Source organism: Monodelphis domestica, chromosome 2 (genome assembly GCF_027887165.1).
Source record: "Monodelphis domestica isolate mMonDom1 chromosome 2, mMonDom1.pri, whole genome shotgun sequence".
Taxonomy (NCBI): Eukaryota; Metazoa; Chordata; class Mammalia; order Didelphimorphia; family Didelphidae; genus Monodelphis; species Monodelphis domestica.
In genome coordinates, this window is record NC_077228.1 from 462,944,732 (window position 1) to 462,966,220 (window position 21,489).

Sequence of the window (21,489 nt, forward strand, 5' to 3'; positions counted from 1 at the left end):
ATGATCATTTAATAAACCTCCAAAAATATAATATTTTATTGTTAGAAATTATAATTTAATTTTTACATAGGGAAGTAAAACCATAGTAATTGTTTTACTATTTGTGTACCATCCTTTGATCTCTAGTATTAATATTCATAGTAAAAAAAACATTTTGGATATATTCCAATAGTTGTTTTACTCTAATTTTATTTAAAATTTTGCATAACATGAAGTAATGATAGTAGTCTTTGTTTTATCCTTACCTAGCTTAGGTATTAAGATCAGATCTGCCTTCTAAAGGGTTATTTGCCAGGATGTTTTCTTTCTTGATTTTTGAGAATAGTTTGTCTGGGATATGTATTAATTTCTTTTAAAATGTTTTATATAATTCACTTGTAAATGAGGATTTTTCTATTGTATTTCCTTCATGGTTTTTTAAATTTCAGTTTTGAAGATGGGGTTAAAGTCATTATTTCACATTTTATTAATTAGTGTATTTTCTATTTGTAGTAATCATTCTTTTTGAGTTCTCAAATATGTATTTGTCATATTACATTTAACCGTACATAAATATTAGATATTGATAATTCTCATTTCTTCACTTTCTTATGATACCACTTTTTATTTCATTCACATGATTTTTCTGCTTTTTTATTAGGTTAGGTAAAGCTTTGTCAATTTCATCAGAATTTTTGAGGAACTAGTTTTTAAGTTCATCTTTTGTTTATTATTATAATAATCATAGGGTCATTGAACAAAATTCTCTTTCTTAATACGACATAATTTGTATAGGTCTCTTAAAAAAGCTGTCATGGCATTGATTTTATTTTGAGGTTCTAAAAACTTTTCTGAGCCCAATGTGACTAGATCAGAAAATCTTTTGTGACTACCATGCTCATAGGATCATATATCCATGCATTTGGAGCTGGAAGAGGTCTCAGTGGTCTTGTAGTTTAAACCCCTCATTTGACAAATAAGGAAACTGAGGCAGAGGCTAACTTGACATCCATTAGTTCTTTAGGACTCTTTCCATGTTATCTAATTATATGGATATTATCCAACAATTGGCTCCCACCAACAGAAAACATAAATAATAATAATAGTAACTAACATTTATATTGTGTCTACTCTCAAAACTGGGTCAAAACTTTACGAATATGTTCGATTCTTATAATAACACTGGGAGGTAGGTGATAATATTATTCCCATTTTGCAGTTGAGGAAACTAAAACAAACAGAGATTAAATGACTTGCCCAAGGCCCCACCGCTATGAAGTAACTAATGTCAGATTTGAATACAGATCTTTTCTGATAAATACAGAGGCATATATGAAGTTATCATAAGCACATTTTAGGTATTTTTTGTTAAATCTTGATATTCTTGGTTAAAATACATTCTGAGGAAAGCTCATCTGATCCTATGATGGCTCCAGTCATGGTTTTTGTCTTCCAAACAAAGGCTTCTTGTTTGGGGAAATGTTTCATAAGCACTTTGGCAGCTTTTTCTGATTTTATCCTAATGAAAGTCTCTTAATGAGCACAGATCAGGTTCACACGCTAATATTACTGATACAGATTTCATCATATTTTAATAACTCTTGAAAGGAACTTGGCACAATTATGATCTTCTTCTAAAATAGCTGCTGTTCTTGGAAGGGTCTACACTAAGGAGAGATTTATTTTAAATTGGCTTTCTTTACTTTTTTACTCTGTGATGCAACGCATGTGTCACTTGACCAGTCTTTATCTTTTAGATTCTTGTCTTCTTGCTCATTTTCCTTCCTTTTCTCTTGCCTCCAGGCATGGCCTATAGACAGATCCTACTGTCTGTCTCTTCCTTTCAATTTGCTTTTGGTTTCACCCTCCCTGTGACTTCTTTTTGCTTCTACTTGGCATTCTTCTCCTCCATTCTACTGATTTAAAAGCAGTACTTTATGAGTTGTGATTGTTAGTCCTAACTCTACAACTAATTAGGTAATGAATGGCCTTGGGAAAACAATCTCTCAGAAAGTTTTTTTCAGTTGTGAAAATCAAGCAGGCAGTCCCCTTCCTTTTCTAGGGTGTGCAGAGAGCCTCTTCTTCCTTTCCCATCCCACAATGCCCAGACTCTTCCCCAAAGGTTTCCCCAGTACTTTTTCCTCTTTCTCCTTCTGGCCAGACACTGATCTCTACCTAGAAGGAACCCAGAGTCCCCACTCTATGAATACTTCCCTAAATGAAGATGGGCCTGTCCCCTTCAGACTTTCTACCTTCTGAATGCATTTCACCCTAATACTCCTGGATTTTACCATTTTCCCTGTGGCTGAACCTTCTATTACATATTTTCTTTCCCTATTAGAATGGGAGTTCTTAGAAAGTCTTGTCTTCCTCTTTGTAATCCCAGGGGATAAACTGAGTGTTTGCTGCATAAAAAGTGCTGAAAAAATAGTGTTTTTTTTTTTAAATATTCAATTAAAAGAGTTGGTTTAGAGGATCTCTAAGGTTCTTCCCAGATCTAAATCTATAAAATTCTAGTATTGGCATCTAAATTAGTCTTTTCTTTCCACCACCATGATTAGTATCCCAAAAAGTTTAATGTCATCTTTGGCCACCTTATCAAATATATGACATTCCATTAAAAAAGAAAAAAGAGGGGACACCTAAGTGGCTCAAGAGCTAGACTTGGAGACAAAAGGACCGGAGTTCAAATCTGGTCTGAGTCACTTACTAGCTTGTGATCCTGGACAAGTCATTTAATCCCAAGTGCCTACCATTACAGCTTTCCTGCCTTGCAATCAATAATTAATATTGATTCTATGACAGAAAGCTAGAGTTTTTATTTAAAAAAAGAAAAGACAAAAGGAGGTACTTGTTCCATGGTTTTCTGCCTTGCTCAGGCCACATATAGAATAACATACTTAGCTTTTAATGACAGGGTTAAGGAAGAGAATTAGAAAGTAGGAAAATGTCTAAATGGAGTCAACAAAGAATTTAGGGAGACTCAAAATGATTAAATGCAAGAACTGAAACCATTCCATACAAGAATCACTTGAATAAACTAAGGGCTTTTGGACTAAGCTGGTATGGTTGGGAGGTGGGTGTAATTAATGTTTTCAACTATTTGCTGAATTTTTAAAATAAAAATGGAGTGACATATATTTTGCTCAATCCAAATGAGCAGAACAAGAAGTATTGGGTTCAAGCCAGAGCCTACAAGCAAGTCAGACCATTCTCACCTCTCCTTTGTTCTATTACCATAGCCTTCTAGCTAGTCTTTTGTCTTTCTAATTCAAGATGCCAAAGTGATTTTCTCTGCTACCAAAGTGATTTTTCCTGAAATACAAATCTGAACATGTTATGAAAATTACCCAATATGGTCCAAAGAGAACCCACTTCTTCTAAAAGTCAAATAAAAGTACCTTCTGCTTGGCATTTCAGTACTTTCATACTGTGATCCCTCCTACCTTTCTACTCATCTTAGACTAAATTCTTCCTTATGAACTCTACAATTGGCTACATTGGCCAACTGGTCCATCCTTGCATATCATGCTTCATCTCTAGATTTTTTGTCTTTTGCCCTTGTTGTCCCCTATATCTAAAATGTTCTCTCTCCTCCCCTCTGCCTTGGTTTTCTTCCTTGTTCTTCTTCAAGAGTCAGTTCATTTCCCATTTGGGTATGAACCCTATTATTTACATGCTCTTTCCTCATTATACTGTGAGGTAATTGAAGGTAAGGACAGTGCTTTTCTTTCTTATTTTTTTGTATAACATACACACAGCACTTCATAAGCTGATTACTTTATTGACTGAGATGGGAGAAGGAAGGAAGGAAGAAGGGAACCTCTATTAAGTGCCAACTATGGTGCCAGGTTATGTGTTAAGCACTTTGCAAATATGATTGCATTACATCCTCATAAGAACCCTATGAGGTAGATACTATTATTACCTCCTGATTTTACAGTTGAGGAAGCTGAGGCAAACAGGGTTAAGTGAGTTGCCCAAGGTATTATAGGTGAGCATTTGAGGCCAGATTTATACTTATATTTTCTTGACTGTAGGTCTAGTTCTCTATCTCCTACCTGACTTAGTTGCTTGGAATGACTGGATGTAGGAGGATCATTAAGAAGGCTATTTATAACAGGCCAGCTAAGAACCAGAACAAGGATGATGACTTCCCAAGTGGAAAAGAATGAGATGGATACATGTTATACATGTAGCATAAGAAGGCTTGGCAACTGATTGGGTATAGAGTTGGGAGTAAGAGAGAGTAAGCAGGTGTAGCAGGCTCTGTGCTTGAGAACCTGAGTTCCTTGAAGGATGTTGGAGCTCTGAACAGAAATAGGGAATTTTGACAAAGATGTAGAATTTGAAGGGAGAAATAATGAGTGGGGGTAAGACACTAATAACCTCAAGGTGAAACCTTCAATGCACCTCGCCCTCCAGGTCAGTTGATTTCTTAGAAAAAGTGGTATAGTGACTAGAATGCTTAATCTGGCATCATTAGACTTCTGGGTTAGAACCTCAGTTCTAGATAGATGAGTATCTCACCTCTGATGCTCACTAACCCTCTTGATAACCCCCTCCATCTCTCTGACTCTGTTTATTCACCTGTAAAGTGAATTTACAAATTACAAATTTTTACAAAAAATTAACTGCCTTGAAGGTGAGATTCAAATGAGACAGACTATGTGAAACACATGGAAACTCTCCATAGGGTTTTGTCCCTTTTCACTATTGAGAAGCAGTTGAGGCACTCTGGAAAGTGAGCTGGGTGTGGAATGAGAGGATTTAGCTTTAAATTCCAGTTCTACTATTATGGCCCTGTGGGCTTCATCTTCTTGGGTCTCACTCAGCTTTATCATTTATAAAATGGTGAGATTAGACTAGATTATCTCTAAAGTTCCTTCTGACTCAAAATCTTCTGGTTCTATCAACTAAATTATATTATGATTCTTCTAAATGATATTCCTCACTCCCCTGATCACTTCCCCTAGCTTTTGCTCACTTTTCAACCTAAAATGATATACTTATTTGCTATATATTTTATAAATGCTCATCTACTTAAGGGTAAGAATAAGCTGCCATTAGATGTGTTAATTTATGGATATAGGAATTTTTTTAATGTACTAGTTGGTATGTTCTTATACAAGGTCCCCATTATGTCTGTTTTTTACATTTCTTATATAGAATCTTTTTTTTAAAAAAACAAATCTTTTAAAAAAATAAAAATTTTAAAAATTAAAAAAAAAACCCAAATTTTTACCTTCTGTTGTTAGAATTGATATAAAGTCTTGGTTCCAAAGCAGAAGGGCTAGGCAATTGGAGTTAAGTGATTTACCTAGGGTCACACAGTTAGGAAGTATCTGATGCCAAATTTGAACCCAGGACCTCTATAAAGGGCTAGTATCTATTTGTACAAAAATAATTACAGCAACTCTTGTTTTGATGGCAAATTGCAATTGGAAACTATGAAGGTGACCATGAATTGGAGGGAGAATGGCTGAACAAATTGTGGTATATGATTACAAAGGAATATTATACCATAAGAAATGACAAATGGGATGAGTTTAGAAGAAAACTAGAAAGATTTACATGAATTGGAACAACTGTCCTTTCTTATAAAGAATCTTAAATATGTCTTATATGTCTCTTCTGTTATAATATAAATTCATTAAAGAAAGAACATTTTCACCTTTATCTTTGTACCTGGCACAATGTCAGGCACATGGGAGGTACTTACTGTTTGTTGATTAACTGAATGAATCCAAGTCATCTAGAAATCCCACCTTGTCCTAGGAGTACATGATTTGCTAGCGTGGAGCACTTCTTCCCTCCCAGAATAATGCCAAATGATTAGAATGACTTTTTTTTTTCTCCTAAAGACCAGCTTTGCCTCCCTCTGTATCTCTTTGGCATGCAAATGTCACAAGGAAAAGGGTCTTTTGTTTTATATGATGCCAGCATAATGTGGAGACTTTGTAAATATTAAACACACAAAACATGAACAGCAAACAATAATGAAGCTACTTGTCAAGACACCTGTATCTCTAATCCAAAGATACTTGGTTCAGTATCAGCAATATTAACCTAACGGGGATAGTCTTCTATTGTTTTAGTCATGTCAGCTGACACCAGAGAATCCTGGAGCACAAATCTATTACCAGACCATCTGCTTGTTTCTGAACCTGGTGCTGAGAAATGAATGACTAATATCCTCACACAGACGGGATGGGTGGTGGTGGTTTGTCGTTGCTGTTTTTGACACAAATGATAGCGATGAGAAATAGACTTTTTAATTTTGAAAGAGCCTTGACTCATCCCTTCCACCCATAACAAACAGAAAAGTCTCTTTTTCTGTAGGGGAAGAGCTGTGCAATAGTCTCTGTACCAAAACTTTCACTCCCATTGAATTTATAATCTTGAGGTCTGACAGTGTCCTCCCCATATTGAAAAAGCTTCAGTTCTATAATCTTTAGGAAAAAATGTCAACTCTCCTGTTAGTCATTTAAAGCCCTTAAAAATAAAAAGTAAAGTCCTTTCTTAATTGATTTCTACATACTTTTCAAGGTGTTTATCCTATTACTCTCTTTCCCACACTTTACATTCCAGCTAGGTTTGATTCTCTTCCTTGTATATTCTCTTCCTTCCACCTCCCATCTCCATTTCTTTGCACATGCTGTGACTCATTCTTGGAATATTTCCCTTTTCACCTCTGCCTCTTGGCATCCTTAGATTATTTCAAGACATAGCTCGGATAGCCTCATGTAATGTTTCTCTTGATCTTCCCCATTGCTCGTGCCTTCCCCTCCATGAGTAAAGATCACAGAATCATAAAATCAGATATAAAACCTCAGAAGCCCTAAAGCCTAATTCATAAGTTCATATATAAAGAAGATGAGACTTCCCAGCTTTGCTCAAGGTTGCATAGATTGTCACAGTATTAGTCACACATTGAACACAAGTCCTATGACTTTTTATTTCTTATGTAAATATTATGTCTTTCTTATCTAAATTATACTAGTTTCCCCCCTTAGAGCACAAGCATCTTGAAGTCAAGGATTTTCACTTTTGTCTTTGTATTTCTAGTACCCAATTCAGTGCCTGATATGAAGCAGGCAAATGATTGCTAAATGCATCAAAGTCCTTTCACAACGAATTGCATAACTTTGAAAATGCAACTTGATTCTGTGCTTTCTCACACTAATCAATGCTTCAGAAGCATCTGACACCAATACGACCCTGGTTGCACTTTCCTGTGCTACCCTTATGAGATACCATTGGGCTACATAGCAGTTTGCTCATCCCTATTTCTATTATTTAGTTCTTTAGCTCACATCACAACTCTCTGAATTTGAGATGAAGGCTTTGGAGATAGCCATGAGCCATCATGCCACAAAATAGATGCCATTAAAAAAAAATGACCTCGAGTTCTTTAAATCAAAGTGGATAAATTCATTAGTGATTTCTGAAAAATATGTATTTTTTAGGATAGTGAAAATCAAGGCAAGAACATGTTCTCTTGTAATATTAGAAACTCAGTTCATGATAATATGGTTAGTTACACTAATAATGCTACTTAGGCACAGTCTTGATGATTATAATACTATAAATATTAATATCACCAGGCCTTTCTGTTTGATTGTCATTCATGGAGTCATTCATCATGATATTTCCCTGAAATTCACCCTGTATTATTCTATTTCCTATCTCTTCATGTTTTTTCATTATTGGATCTACAATCACACTGATGTGGGACTAAACTATAGAATTCTCTTGCCACTGACTTAACCTCATGGCTGACCTTTATTTCTGGTCCTATATTAGAAAGGAGACAGCAATGAAATCCTTCACTAAGGATATCCAAATAAAAAGTCAAGTGGCCGTCAGTTCCTTTATTCCTTCTGAACCCCCAACTCAACCATCCAAACCAGATTACCCAGGGCTTTGTTTTCAATTCTTTTTCATGTGACCTGTTTCAAGTTAAGATTCCTTTGAATTATTAAATGCTTCCTTAAAGCATCTTTTTTTAACCATGTCTTTTTAAAAAAGTTAATTATTGATGTAGTGACAAGCTGAAAAGACAGAGAATTGTAATTTTTTCCCTTTTGCATTCAGGACATGAGAAATGTCTTCTGACAATGGCTGACTATTTAGTGTAATACAAAGGAAATACAAAGACAAAATACTGAATGTTGTTTTAGAAAAGAGTTGCTAAAATCACTGTATTATACAAAATGTAAATGTAGTGTATATTTCGCTGAAAATAGCAGTTAGTGGGAAAGTTGGGACATAACCTTTTGAGCCTGGGTTTAACCACATAGCAGGAGCAGTTACAAAAGATACTGATTAGAATTTAATTTTAAAACATCATCATATTATTCAGAACTCCAGTGATTTGATTGTCTTGAAAATAGAAAGGTAATGTTATAATTTTCAGAGCTTGTTAGAGAATAAAGAACTCTCTAGCCTCCCACTGAAAAGAATGCCAGTCATCAGCCATGGGAAGCATGAATTGGGAGGCATTTCATACTCAAAACCTCAATCTTACCAATTCTTTTTTAAGACCTTGTGCTATATTGGTTTTATACAAATGGACTCCACAGGCAAATCACATAGCTATAATCAAGCCCCTTCAGAATAAGTTTCCTAAAGAAATCACACACCATATAAAGACCCCATCATTAGTAACTCAGTTTGGTATTGAGTCATATATCCTAGGACCACATACTGTTGATATAAAGCAGGAAGGGATCTTTAGGGGCCACCTAATCCACCCAGATGAGGTGAAAGAAGCCCACAGTGGTTAAATGATTTGCCCCATGTCTCACAACTAAAGTGGCAGAGGTGGGATTTGAACCCAAGACCTCTGTCTCAAACACCACACCATTTTAGGAGAACACAGAAACAGTTTGCAATTACCTTTCCAGTGAGTTCTGCAATTCGAGGAACTGGTTTCCCTTTCTGGTGGCGAACAGTCGCAGGACTCTGGCCATCCCAGTCTTTTAACTCCTCGATGCTTTTTAGATAAAGAAGGGCTTTGAGTCCTGTACAGTAATCCTTAATCACAGTGAAATCCTGATTCTGAACTGCACTGCACACCTAGGAGAGACAAAAGGGCAAACTGTGAAGTAATTATGTGTTGGGTTTATTGATGGACAGACAAACACTTACAGGAGTAATATATAGCTGTAGACTTTGCCAACCAACACAGAGGAGAAGGTATATAGAGAGCTGTTAACATGAGAAAGTGAAGTGGAGAGAGACAATGTGTGTGAAGAAAGTTAAAAAAAACAGAATTCTTTGATTTTCTAAAATATTATTTAATGAACTTTTCTGCTCTTGCTCCTTGACCAACGAACACTATTAATAATAAAAATAATAATTTTATAGCACTTCAGGTTTGTAAAGCTCTTTACAAATATTATCTCCTTTTATTTTTAATCATACCTGGGAGTAAGTACTACTATCATCCTCATTTTAAGGATGGGGAAAATGAGGCAGAGGTTAAATGACTCACCCATGGGCATATAGTTAGTAAGTAAACAAAGACAACCCACCACAAATTGTTTTTCCCATATATTTGTCCAGTCTAACTCCAACCTGGCTATCAGTAGTAGACTCCTTTCTTTCATGTCCTGAATTCTTTCCAAACACTGCTCAGAAATGTTATTTTTTACTTTCTGTTCATTCTCTCCCTCCCTAATTATTACCCCTATATACTTGCTTAGGAGATAAGATTATTGCTTTACTTTTTATCTTTAATAAATCCATTATAATTTGAACAAGTGCTTTTTTTGTGCAAGGAACTTTATTAGATTTGGGAGAAACAGAGATAAAGTGAAAGAGTCTGCTTTTAAGAAGTATAAGTTGTGGAGGAGAAAAATTATGGAAAAGGTATTGAAGTGCTTTGGTTGAAGGAGTTCCCTATACCAGTGTAATCACAGGAATAGTCTCTGCCATGGGAGTAGGGAGGAGAGGGTGAAAAAGAAGGAGAAGTCAGAAGAAGAAAGGAATAACAATTGGAGGGATTAAGAGAGACAGAGCAAGGTGGATTGAAATAGACACTAAGGCTCCTTCCAACTCAAATTCTGGGATTCTCAGTAGATTTTGATTGGAAGGATGGGGAAGGAATTTGAATTTGAAGGATGATGTAAACAAAGAGGAGAGAGGAGGGAAGGCATTCTATTCAAAAGCAATGACATGGGAAATTATATAGATTCAAGAAAGCAAATACAATATATAAACCAAGAAGAGAAATAACAATCATAGAATTTATTTCAGACTGACGTTTTCAAAGTGAATTTGAGTTCATAGGCAACCGCAAATACTTAATAGTTATTATCTTGGGCAAATTACCTAACTTCTATCTGCCTCAGTTTCATCATCTGTAAAATGGGGTAATAGATCTACTTCCTAGGATTGTTGTGAGGATAAAATAAGGTCATATCTCTAAAATGCTCTGCAAACTTTAAGGTGCTACAAAAATGCTTGTGATGATGATGATGTTGGTGATGATGATGATGATGATGATGATGATGATGAAGGTGAAGATGATGGTAACATGACTTTTAGGGTCATCACACAGCTAGTAATTGTCACAAGTAGAGTTGAAATGAGGTCTTCCTGATTCTGTCTTGAATTACATACACCATAAGAAGTTGCTAGCAATTAAATTATAAAGGGTCTTGAATGCATAGAGTTTTTCTGTTAGCAAAGGAAGTATTAAAGCCTTTTGAACAAGGAGATGGATATAATCTACATGATATTTCAGGAAAATTAATCTGTTGGTGCTTTATCAAATGGTCTGGAGAGTGGAGAGAATGAAATCAACGAAGTCAGTGAAGAACTTATTGAAGTAGTTCAGGTGTGAAGTGATAAACCTGAACTAGGTTGGTGGCAGATGATATTGCTCTGAAGATAAGTGGAGAAATGGGTATGAGAGATCCTGGGAAAGACAAACACAACTTGGTGAAGAGGGAGAACTTAAAGATAAAACTGGGTAATGGAGAGGAACTGGGTAATGATTATTTCAGCTAATATTTATGTAAAAGTTTAAGCTTTGCAAAGGATTTCATCCGATGCTCACATGCAAGTACCATTTATCCTCATTTTATGGGTTAAAAAATCCTGAACCAAACTGATGTCCTGATGGAGTAAGTGATCGTGTAGCTAATGTGTTTCAGGGTAGATTTAACTCTGGTCCCATGTGACTTCAAATTCAGCTCTTAGCCATCAGGCATTTGTTAATGATCACAAAAGATAACTTTAGAGGATTTTGCCACAAAAGTTTTGCCAAAGTGTTATTTAAACCCAAGGTTTCTGTCACTGTGCTAGAGTTGGTGAACATCTGCCTTAAAGAGCTCACTAAAGTTCATTAAAAACAAATATACTTGGAATATTTCATTGTTCCTTGGTCTGCTTTAGGGGGTTCCCTTCATAGCTAACCAAGATTTTTCATGTTTTAATTCAAGTAGATTTTTTTTTGTTTCTTTCTAACAAGTGATGATCATTCTTTTTGTAAGAAAAGACCTAAGAATCAGTAAGTATTCATAAAGTTCCTTCTATTAGAGTACAATCTTGCTAGACACTATAACGGATATCAGGAATGTATAAATTGGAGGCAACTAGGTGGCTCAGTGGATAGAGAGCCAGGCCTGGAGACAAGTGCTCTTCTGTTCAAATCTGGGCTTATACACTTCCTAGCTGTGTGACCCTGGACAAATCACCTGTCTCCTATTGCCTAGTCCTTTTCGCTCTTTTGCCTTAGAACGGCTTTCTAAGACAGAGGGTAAAGGCTTAAAAAATGTATGAAGCTTAATAATTCCTGAATTTGCATGTGTAGATACATAAATATATGCACACACACATATATATGCATATATATATATACATATATATATATATATATATATAGAGAGAGAGAGAGAGAGAGAGAGAGAGAGACCAATTAAAACCAAATTGGTGGAAAACATTTAAGGCAAACTGATAAATGATAAATAAAGGTACATTGACATGTAGGATGGGGGAGAGTTAACAACAGTTTTAAGTATTTAAAAAAGAATCCACCTATTATTTTAGAGGTGATAGGGAATCACTAGAGTTTGTTAAAATAAGGAGGTATGGTCAGATTCATGCTTTAAGAAAATCATTTTAGAGAATATAAAAGATGCATCATAATGGGGAAAGACAATGCAGAGAGACAAATTTGGAAGCTATTTCAACAATTCTCATAAGATGATAAAATCCTCATGGAACTGAACTGATTTTAGGGCCCATAATTTAAACTAATAAACAAAATGAGCCATTTCCCCAGAGAATAATGTCACTTATTAATAGAAACATGTGAACTGTTAATAAAGAATGGGTCCATTTCAAGTTCCTTTAGGTGGAAAGACCCCCAGGGAGGTCTGATTCAGTCTTTTATTTGAAAGTGCATCTTCCTTATTGTCCTGACAGCACTCAATTTGGATTTCCTTTGGCAGTCCCAATTGGTGGATATTTTAACAAGGAGGTGGACTTAGATCTCAATTGCCCCCCATAACTGTTGGTGTTCGATCATTTTAGTCCTGCCTGATTCTTTGTGATTCTATTAGGGATTTTCTTGTCAAAGATACTAGAGAGTTTGCCATTTCCTTCTGCAGCTAATTTTTACAGATGAGGAATAGAGGCAAACAGGCTTATGTGACTTCCCTAGGGTCACACAGCTAATAATGGCTTATGGCCAGATTTGAGGTCAGAAAGATGAGTCTGTCCTGGAACTTTGTCCACTGTGCAACCTAACTGACCCTCTGGGAATAATGCTTGAATCCAAATTCCACAACTGAAAGTTTATGAAGGTAAAAGAGGAAGCAGAAAAGAACCTGGGAGGACAGACACAATGAGCAAGCATGATAAAAGAAACCAACAAGGGAGATTGAGAAGAAGCAGTTGGAAAGATATGAACAGAACCAGGAGAGAGCCCTATCCTATCATGGAAACATCCAGAAGAGACAAATTCAGCATTGCCAAATGCTCCAGAATGGTCAAGATAATTGAGGATAAAGAAAATGTTATTTGATTTGACAATTAAGAAATCACTGCTAATGATGGAGCAGGCAATTCCAGTTAACATATTCCATTACTGACTTGTTCATTTTGTAGTCCACTAGAATTCCTATATTTTTTTTCATAGAAACTATTACCTAGTTACATCCCTTCTATCTTTTAATTGTGATGTTTAGTTTTAAACCACATATAGAACTTTACATTTTTCTTTAAAAAATATCATATTTTAGAAGGTCACATAAAGGTACCATTCCTCTTCTACAAAATCTTTCAAAGCTCAGTTCCATCCACAAACACTTTCAGTAGCGAAGAGGCAATTTACCTGTTCTAAGGAACGTTTTAGGATATATGATAAATCATTGACTAAAAGTAATGTAATATCATGGAAAAGACCCTAAGCTAAGGCTCCAAGGTTAGAGAGTTCAAGTCTCACTCACCATCAGCTAGCTTCATGATTTAAAAAAATCACTACACCTCTCTAAACCCTGGTTGACAAATCTGAAAAAGATAGCAATGGATGGGATGATAACTATGGTTCCTTATGACTCTAGACTTCTGTATCCTAAAACCTAATGTTCAATAAATCTCTATTTGTCCAGTGGAGGTAAAATTTATTAACACCTTGTATCTCAGAGCATATAGGGACTGGCAGGAAAGGATTACTTGAGTATGGACAATGTTATAGAAATTATAATAGTTAGATTAGTTTAATATGGTAAAATGACTTTTTCTACTTCTTATAGAGAGCCATATGATCTCATTTTAAAAACTAATTAAATTATTTCCCAGGTTGATGGTGGTAGCCACAGTCTTAAAGAACACTGATCATGTGACACATAAATATTAATATCTCCCTTTGATTCATCTACTTATTTAATACATACTACCACTTAGCAGAAGGCCTCATTTCCTATTTTGAAATGCTGTATGTTACAACTGTTCAGGAAGGAGCATGGAATTACTATAAAATATGAACGAGAACATTTCCTATAAAGCCCATTTACATTACACCAAAAATCTGTTCCTTAGAGGGAGCAGTTTGAGCATTAATTAGACCTGTTCTACCTTCCATAGAGTTGATGATTTTTTTCAGAGCAATTATAAAGAACATCATTATAATTTCCTCCACAGGTTCTTTAACTGTAAAAGTCAACGGATGCTTTATTTAAACCTCTTTGTTCACTGAAGCGTTCTTTTTTTTTTTTGGTAGTGTATGGATAATACTTTTACTACATGGACTTAAAATAGGATGTCCTATTAACATGAAAACTATGATTTAAAAAATATGATGTCAAATGCCTTATCAGATGTTCAAGTGTGTTGTAAAGCCCTTGCTCTCCTCGAAATCTGAGAATTGCATGATAATTGCACAGGAAATAAATAATGTGCTCTGAATATAGTCTATTCAGAGTCAGTTGGGTTTACTTCAGTTCAACAACTGCACTTAGTAAACTCCTTGAAGATAGGGAGACCAAGATGGTGATGAGACTAAAGGGATATACTATACTAAGATCAGTTGAAGGAAATAGAAATGTTTAATCCAGAAAAAAGATTTGTGGGAGACATGGTGAAGAATGATATGAGAAAGATTGTGGATTCCAAATGTCCCAGCATCTGGACTTTGAAGGTTTTACAGCTTTAAGGAACTCCTCTTCAACTTGATTCTACTTTGCATCTCCTTCTGTGCCTGGTTTCAACTCCACTGAACAAGATGTTCCTCCCAGTTGTTAAACTCATAACTTCTAAATTCATCACCATCCTGCACCTTGAGTAACACCACCTCCCATAGCTCCTTTCCCTTCTGAATAGTGGACTGGAGAGTAGAGCACCAAACTCCTCCCCTTGTCTTCCTTTATAGTGGGCAGAAATGAATCAGCTCACTCTACTTTGAGTCTGTGGTCATGCCTAGTTTCAACTCAATGGAACAAAAATGCCCTTTGCCAATACCCCCTGGTTTTCTCCCCACTTTTCCTGACTCTTTTTGTTTGTTATCTATCTCCTCTTTGATTATGAGTTCTTTCAGCACTGGCATTGTCTTTCTTTTATTAATTGTATTTTCAATGTTCATCATAGTGCCTTGTACACAGGAGGTACTTAATAAAAGTTTATTTTTTATATGGGAGGGAACAAAGAATAGCCATTGGAACCCAGCCCATGGGTAGCTAAGACAAAACTAATGCAGTGGAAGTATGAATTTAGTGTGAAGCATGCCAGAGTTAGAGGGATCTTCAGATGGTTCTTTCTAGCAAGTAGTTGGAGATACAGGGCAGAAATATAATAGAGAGCCCAGAGGCAATCAGGTATGAAGTTATTGAAATGAATGAGGTCAGTAGATGATAAAAGGGGAAAATGCTGATGAGAGAATGCTTGTGAACACCCATATATAAGGCACAGAAGGAATGGGCTGTCAGTGAAAGAGAGAAAGGAGTAGTGGCCAAAATGTTAAGAAGAAAAGACAGACATTCTGTCTCTGAAATGACTTTCAAGTTCAAGTGTTATTTTAAGCAATAACAACATAGATTTGTCAATTGGGCAGTCAAACATTAGAGAAAACAGATTCAATTCAACTGTGTGTGAAAAACACATAAGATTCCAAAGAGACACAGTTGGAGGTGAGAAGAGAGAGGTAGAGGGAGAGAATGAGAAAGACTCCCTTTTTGGAATCAGAGGAACTGGAGTCAAATCTGGACCTTGCCACTTGTTGCCTATGTGAACTTAAATAAGTCACTTGAACTTACTGACCTACAATTTTCCCAAGGGGAAGATGATGATGGTTGGATTACGTGGCCTCTGAGTTCCTTTCCAGCTCCAAGATTATGATCTAATGCTTTTCAAGTCAACAAGTATTTATTATATACTATTTATTCACTGTATCAGTCATGAAGGTTACAAATACATGCAGAAAGTCTCTGCCTTCGAAGAGCTCACATTTCAACAGAGGAAGACAATGGATAAATAGAAGCTGGAAAGAAGGAGGTTGGTGATGAAGGGAAAGGTTTGTGAGAGTATGATAGAGAATGTCATAGAGGAGAATCAAGAACTCATCCCTGGGAAAAGAGAGGTCTTGGAAAGAACCAGCAGCCAATCAAAGGGATAGGTCATAAGGATTACAGTACTTCTAATGTGTGAAGTCCAGGATTGGAGTGAGCATCCAGGGTCAAGAAGTTTCAGGAGCTCTATAGAAAAAGTCTGGAAGGAGATTAGGAATTCAACCTCAAAAGAAACAAAGAAGATAGCATTCTAAAAGAGGCTACTCACACTTTGAGATCAGAGGAACTGGTTAATATGTTAATGTGTTAAACCATTGGATGTTATTGTTCATCCTTCATTTTGAAAAGGACCAATGACATCATAAGGTGATGTCTTGACTTGTTCTTGAGTTGGATTTAAGTGAGGCAGAGTTGCAAAAGTCATCAGCCTCAGTCTCTCTTTCAGAGTCATCAAAGTCCAATGGCAAAAGTCAGGATGACTGACAATGGCCCAGGAGACAGTGGATGACCTTGTCATCTTCAATGTCTGACCAAGCTTTAAATGCTCCACAACTTGTCCTTGGAACAATGGGGGCATCATCACATGCTTCTAAGGTAGAAGTCCCTCTCCCCCTCCCCCCCCCACTCTCACCTCATCAATGTTTAACTGCCAGGTTTAGCCCATCTGTTGAGATGGTTTTACTGGGCTCTGACCACTGTACAAGCTACAGTTTCTTGGAAGCACAGGTGAGAGTTGGGGGAATGGTGGATACCAAAGGTGGATGAGCAGCCTTGAAAAGGGGCACTGGTAATGATGGGCATAAAAGTTCAAACCTCAGAAATTTTCCCCTTTCTTCCATTATTTTTACTCAACTTATGAGACAGCTTACACACTAATAAATTATAGATTATAGACTATTAGACTAGTAGCAGTGACTTTGAGAGCAGGGCCAAACCTTGTATAATGGTCAGTATTTCCACTTTTTGGTGAATGTGTTATCCCAATTAGAAAACAAACTCTTTCTTTTGATGAAATAGTTGGCATCCTAGTGACTCAAGGAACATAATATGCCTTTCCAAACTTCCAAGCATTTCCCCCCTTATTTCCATTTGAATTAAAGCTATTACACTACATCCAGAAGACTCACAGTTAAACAAGGCAATATGGTATAGTGGAATATGTGCTGATTCTAGAGTCAAAAGACTTTGGTTTGGATCTTGCCTCTTCTACTTAACTAAATATATAACTGTGAGCAAGGCTATTATCCTCTTGGACCTAGTTTTTGCTTCTGTAAATGTAGGATTTTGGTTGCGTATTGTTGTTGAGTCATTTTTCAGTCAGATCTGACTTTTTGTGCCTCCATTTGGGGTTTTCTTGACAAAGATACTGAAATGGTTTTTCATTTCCTTCTCCAACTCATTTTACAGATGAAGAAACTGAGGGAAACAAGGTCAAATGGCTTGCCCAGGGACACACAGCTAGTATGTGTTGGAGGGCAGATTTGAATTCAGGAAGAAAATGAGACTTTCTGATTCTAGGCATAGCATTCTATGCACTTTGGTGAACCAAGCTGTTTGATTTGATAGCCTTTGAGATTCCTTCACCATTTCAGATCTGAATCTATAATTCAAGGGGAGACATTTACACTTTGGTATTTTGTTTTTGGTCACAAAGAATTCACTGGCATGAATCACATGATGATTGAAGATCATAGTTGGCATTTATAAGCACTTGGCATAAGAGTTGACTATCATTATTTTATTTGATCTTTATAGTCCTGTGAGATCTCAGGAGGGTAGGTATCATCATCCTCCCATTTTGAAGACAAGGAAACAGAAAGATTTAGTGATTCCCCTAGGATTATATATATCTGATAAATAGCAAATCCAGGTTTTGAATCCATGACTTTTCACTCCAAACATAGTGATCTTTTAATTTTATTTCAGCATAACCACATCTCTATAGGTAAACTTCATCTGTTTTTCAATTGGTTTATATTTTTTAGAGAACTTGATGGAAAATTAAACATATGTAACTAAAATTATATTTTTCCTATCCATTCTCATTAGAGATACATTTCACAGACAATTTATTTGTTATTTTTAACAATATAAAATGAAAACATACATTACATGAAGGAAATAATTTGAAACACAGTTAAAGGAGGGATAATTTTCTAAATTAGCAACATAACAATTTAAAAAAGAAATATACAAATATACTACTGAACTTCAGAATATTGCAACAGAAGCTCTATTTTCTTGGTTTGGTCTACGATGGGAGAGAGATATTGGCCTTATGCATTCTCCAGCTTTTAGAAACTACTTACAGTTTTATTTTAAGGTAAATGTCCCATTTTAAAACTCAAAGGGTGAAGCATTTTCTCAAGGTAAATGTACCTTTTAAATGGGTTCACTGTATATGCCATCTCTTAATTGTTTATTTAACAACTCTAATTAAGTTGACTAGAAGCTGTTAACTTGTTTGCTTAGATTTATAATTTTTTAGTTGTTATTTTTTTTTATAATGGAGCTTGCTCTATCTCTCCCCACAGCAGGTTATCAGGTGCCATTTAAAGGGTCATTACCACCATTAATTATAACTATAAATGTGAATTTCTATATTGGTGAGTTCTCTTGAAGGAACAGAAAAAAGGAAAGTTTTATGTTCATAAAACTATGGATTTAGAGTGATAGATATCTTAGAATTCAATTTACTCCTCTTTTTTTCAGATGAAAAAACTGAGACTCAGAGAAGATGAATCAAGTTCAAATAGGTAGTAAATTATAGGGCTGAATTTGAATCTAGGTCATTTTGCTTTAAGTTCAACACTTTCTCAATTATATCACTACATCATAATGTGTCAGCAGAATGGGTACAAAGGAGCAATGATATTAAAAATTCTCTTATGACTTCCCCAATGATGTCTCTTTTGAAGCTCCTAAATCCCTCCTTTCTGATTGCCACTGTTTCCCCACCCAAAGTCTGTCCACAGACAGCCACTCTAATAGAATCATAGGTTTATAGATTAAGAGATAAGAGAGATATTAGAGGCCATTGATTTCAATCGTCTCATTTTACAGATGAGAAAACTGAGGTAGAAAGTGACTGACATGCCTAGGATCCCTCAGCTAGTGTCAGAGAAGAAGGGAAAAGGTAGTCATTGATTTTCCCATTAATAGCCATAAATACATGATAAACTATATTAATTGTCTATCATGTAGCAGAAAGGAAGTCTTAAAGATATGTCTTTCTTAGAAAAGGAAACTTTTCATGGTACAACAGGAAGGAATGAACACAGGAAGAGGCATGGGTAGCATCAAAGATGTTGACCATGAAGTGCTTTCAGGGAAGACAACTCAAATAAGGCAACAGAGCTGGGCCCTAGAACAACTCAAGGACCATCTAAGGGGAGGAGATCACAAACCTGGGAGGTGAAAAAGCAAAATAAAGAGGAAATATCAGGCAGAAATATCAAATATGGAAAATTAAAGATGAACCATTGGCTTTATAATTGTACTGAAAAAGATCTTTGACTAACAAAATTTTAAAAATTTGAAACAATCAGAATATCATATAATTTTATATTTTTCTTTTTGGTGGATGGAGGGTCTAATAAGAAGGGATCATTAAGTAGATCATTATTGTTATCATTATCAACAAACAGAATCACTGAGGACTGGAAGACTAGTAATATTTGTTTCAATAAATTTTCATTACTATCTTATACTTTAACATCATCTGACTTTCCTCCCCCATATACCGGGTATCCCCTTTCCCCTCCTCATATCAGAGAGATACTCCATATAACAAAGAATACTTTAAGGAAAAAAAAATGAATGAGGAAGAAGATTTTTAAAATCATCAGCCTATTAATATATTAAAATGTTAATGTAATCTTTTCCTACTTCTCTGTATTCATCATATCCATCATTTCTTACAGTAAAGTATATTCCATTACATGCATTTACCACATTTTAATTAGTTACTTGTTAACTTAAATAATAATTCTCCTATTGACAGACAACTATTTTGTTTCCACTTGCTACAAAAAATGATGCTCTAAATATTTTAGGTTATTTGGGGCATCAGATATACCATAATATATTCTTTTTACTAATCTCCTTGAGAAATATATGCATAGTAGTAGTCTCTAGGTTAAAAGGGAATGGATATTTTAGTCACTTTATTAGCATAGTTCCAAGTTGTTTTCCAAAATAGTTATATTGACAAAAAGACACTAATGTGTGTTTTCTAATCATTCTCCAATATTAACAAGTCTCATCCTTTGTCATCTTTGATAATTTTCTTGGTGTGAAGTGAAACCTCAGGGTTTTTTAGATTTGCATTCTCCCTATTCAAGATCTTGATTACTCTTTCATATAGTTATAAGGAGTTTATAACTCTTCTTCTGGGACTTTTTTTTTTTTTACTATTTGCCTACTGGGAAATTACTTTGAATGTGTATAAAATACACACATATAGTATATATAATTTAATGTATATATACACACATATGTATTGCACAAGAGAGACAAGGACTAAAGACAGAATGACATGGATGATATATATTCATATATATTTGTGTATGAATGTGTATACATATTTATAATATAGCTGTAGCTATAAATATCTTTTATCTATCTATGTATCTTGAACATCAAAGTTTTATTTGAGAAATTTGTTACCAATATTTTCATCATTCAACCACTTCCATATTTATCCTGCATGCATTAATTTTATTCAGGCTCAAACTTTTTGATTTAATGTCATCAAAACTATCAGCTTTATCATTTCTACCAGTCTCTATCCCTTGTTTATATAAGAATACATCTCCTACCCACAGCAGTGAAAACAATGTAATCTGCTTCTCTTCTCTTTCTTTTATGGCATGATCTTTAATATTAAAGCCGCATGTTCATTTGGAATTTATTTTGGAATACATGTAAGATTTTTATCTAAGTCTAATGTCTACAATTCTACTTTCTAGTGTTTTTCACCGGTTCTAATCACATAGGGAGGTCTTTCCTAAATAAATTATATTTTGAATTCCATTGTTTCTGATTCTCCCAGGTCAAATCTATTCTATATATCTATTTTTCTATTAAAAAAAAAACTGTTCCAGTTTGGTTAACTGTTCCTTTATAATATATTTTGAATTCTAAAAGTGTTATTCTCCCTTATTGCTCCTTCATTACTACCTTTATCAGATCCCTTGACATCCTAACTCTTTTGTTTCTCTAAATGTTATTGTTATTATTTTATTAAGTTCTTTAAAGTTTACCTTCGATGGTTTGACTATTATAGTATTAGAGGAAAGGAAAGGGGAGCAGAATAAGCATTTATTAAATGTCTTCTATATACTAAACACTGTGCTAAGCACTGCACAGATAATATTTCAGTACTTTATTAAAAGTGTAATTTACCTTTGGTAGTATTGTCATTTTTATTATATTGGCATGTCTCAGCCATGAGAATTGACTATTCCCTCAGGCTATTTAAGTTGTTCTTTAT

General features: G+C 35.2%; 1 protein-coding gene across 1 annotated transcript in view; it reads right to left on the bottom strand.

The window, feature by feature from the left end:
- Positions 1 to 21,489, bottom strand: part of DPYD (dihydropyrimidine dehydrogenase) — a 1,041,936-nt gene that overhangs the window by 130,974 nt on the left and 889,473 nt on the right. The window contains exon 20 of the mRNA XM_007485012.3: positions 8,881 to 9,060. Within this exon, the coding sequence (XP_007485074.2) occupies positions 8,881 to 9,060 (180 nt within the window). The remainder of the gene's footprint in view (positions 1 to 8,880; positions 9,061 to 21,489) is intronic.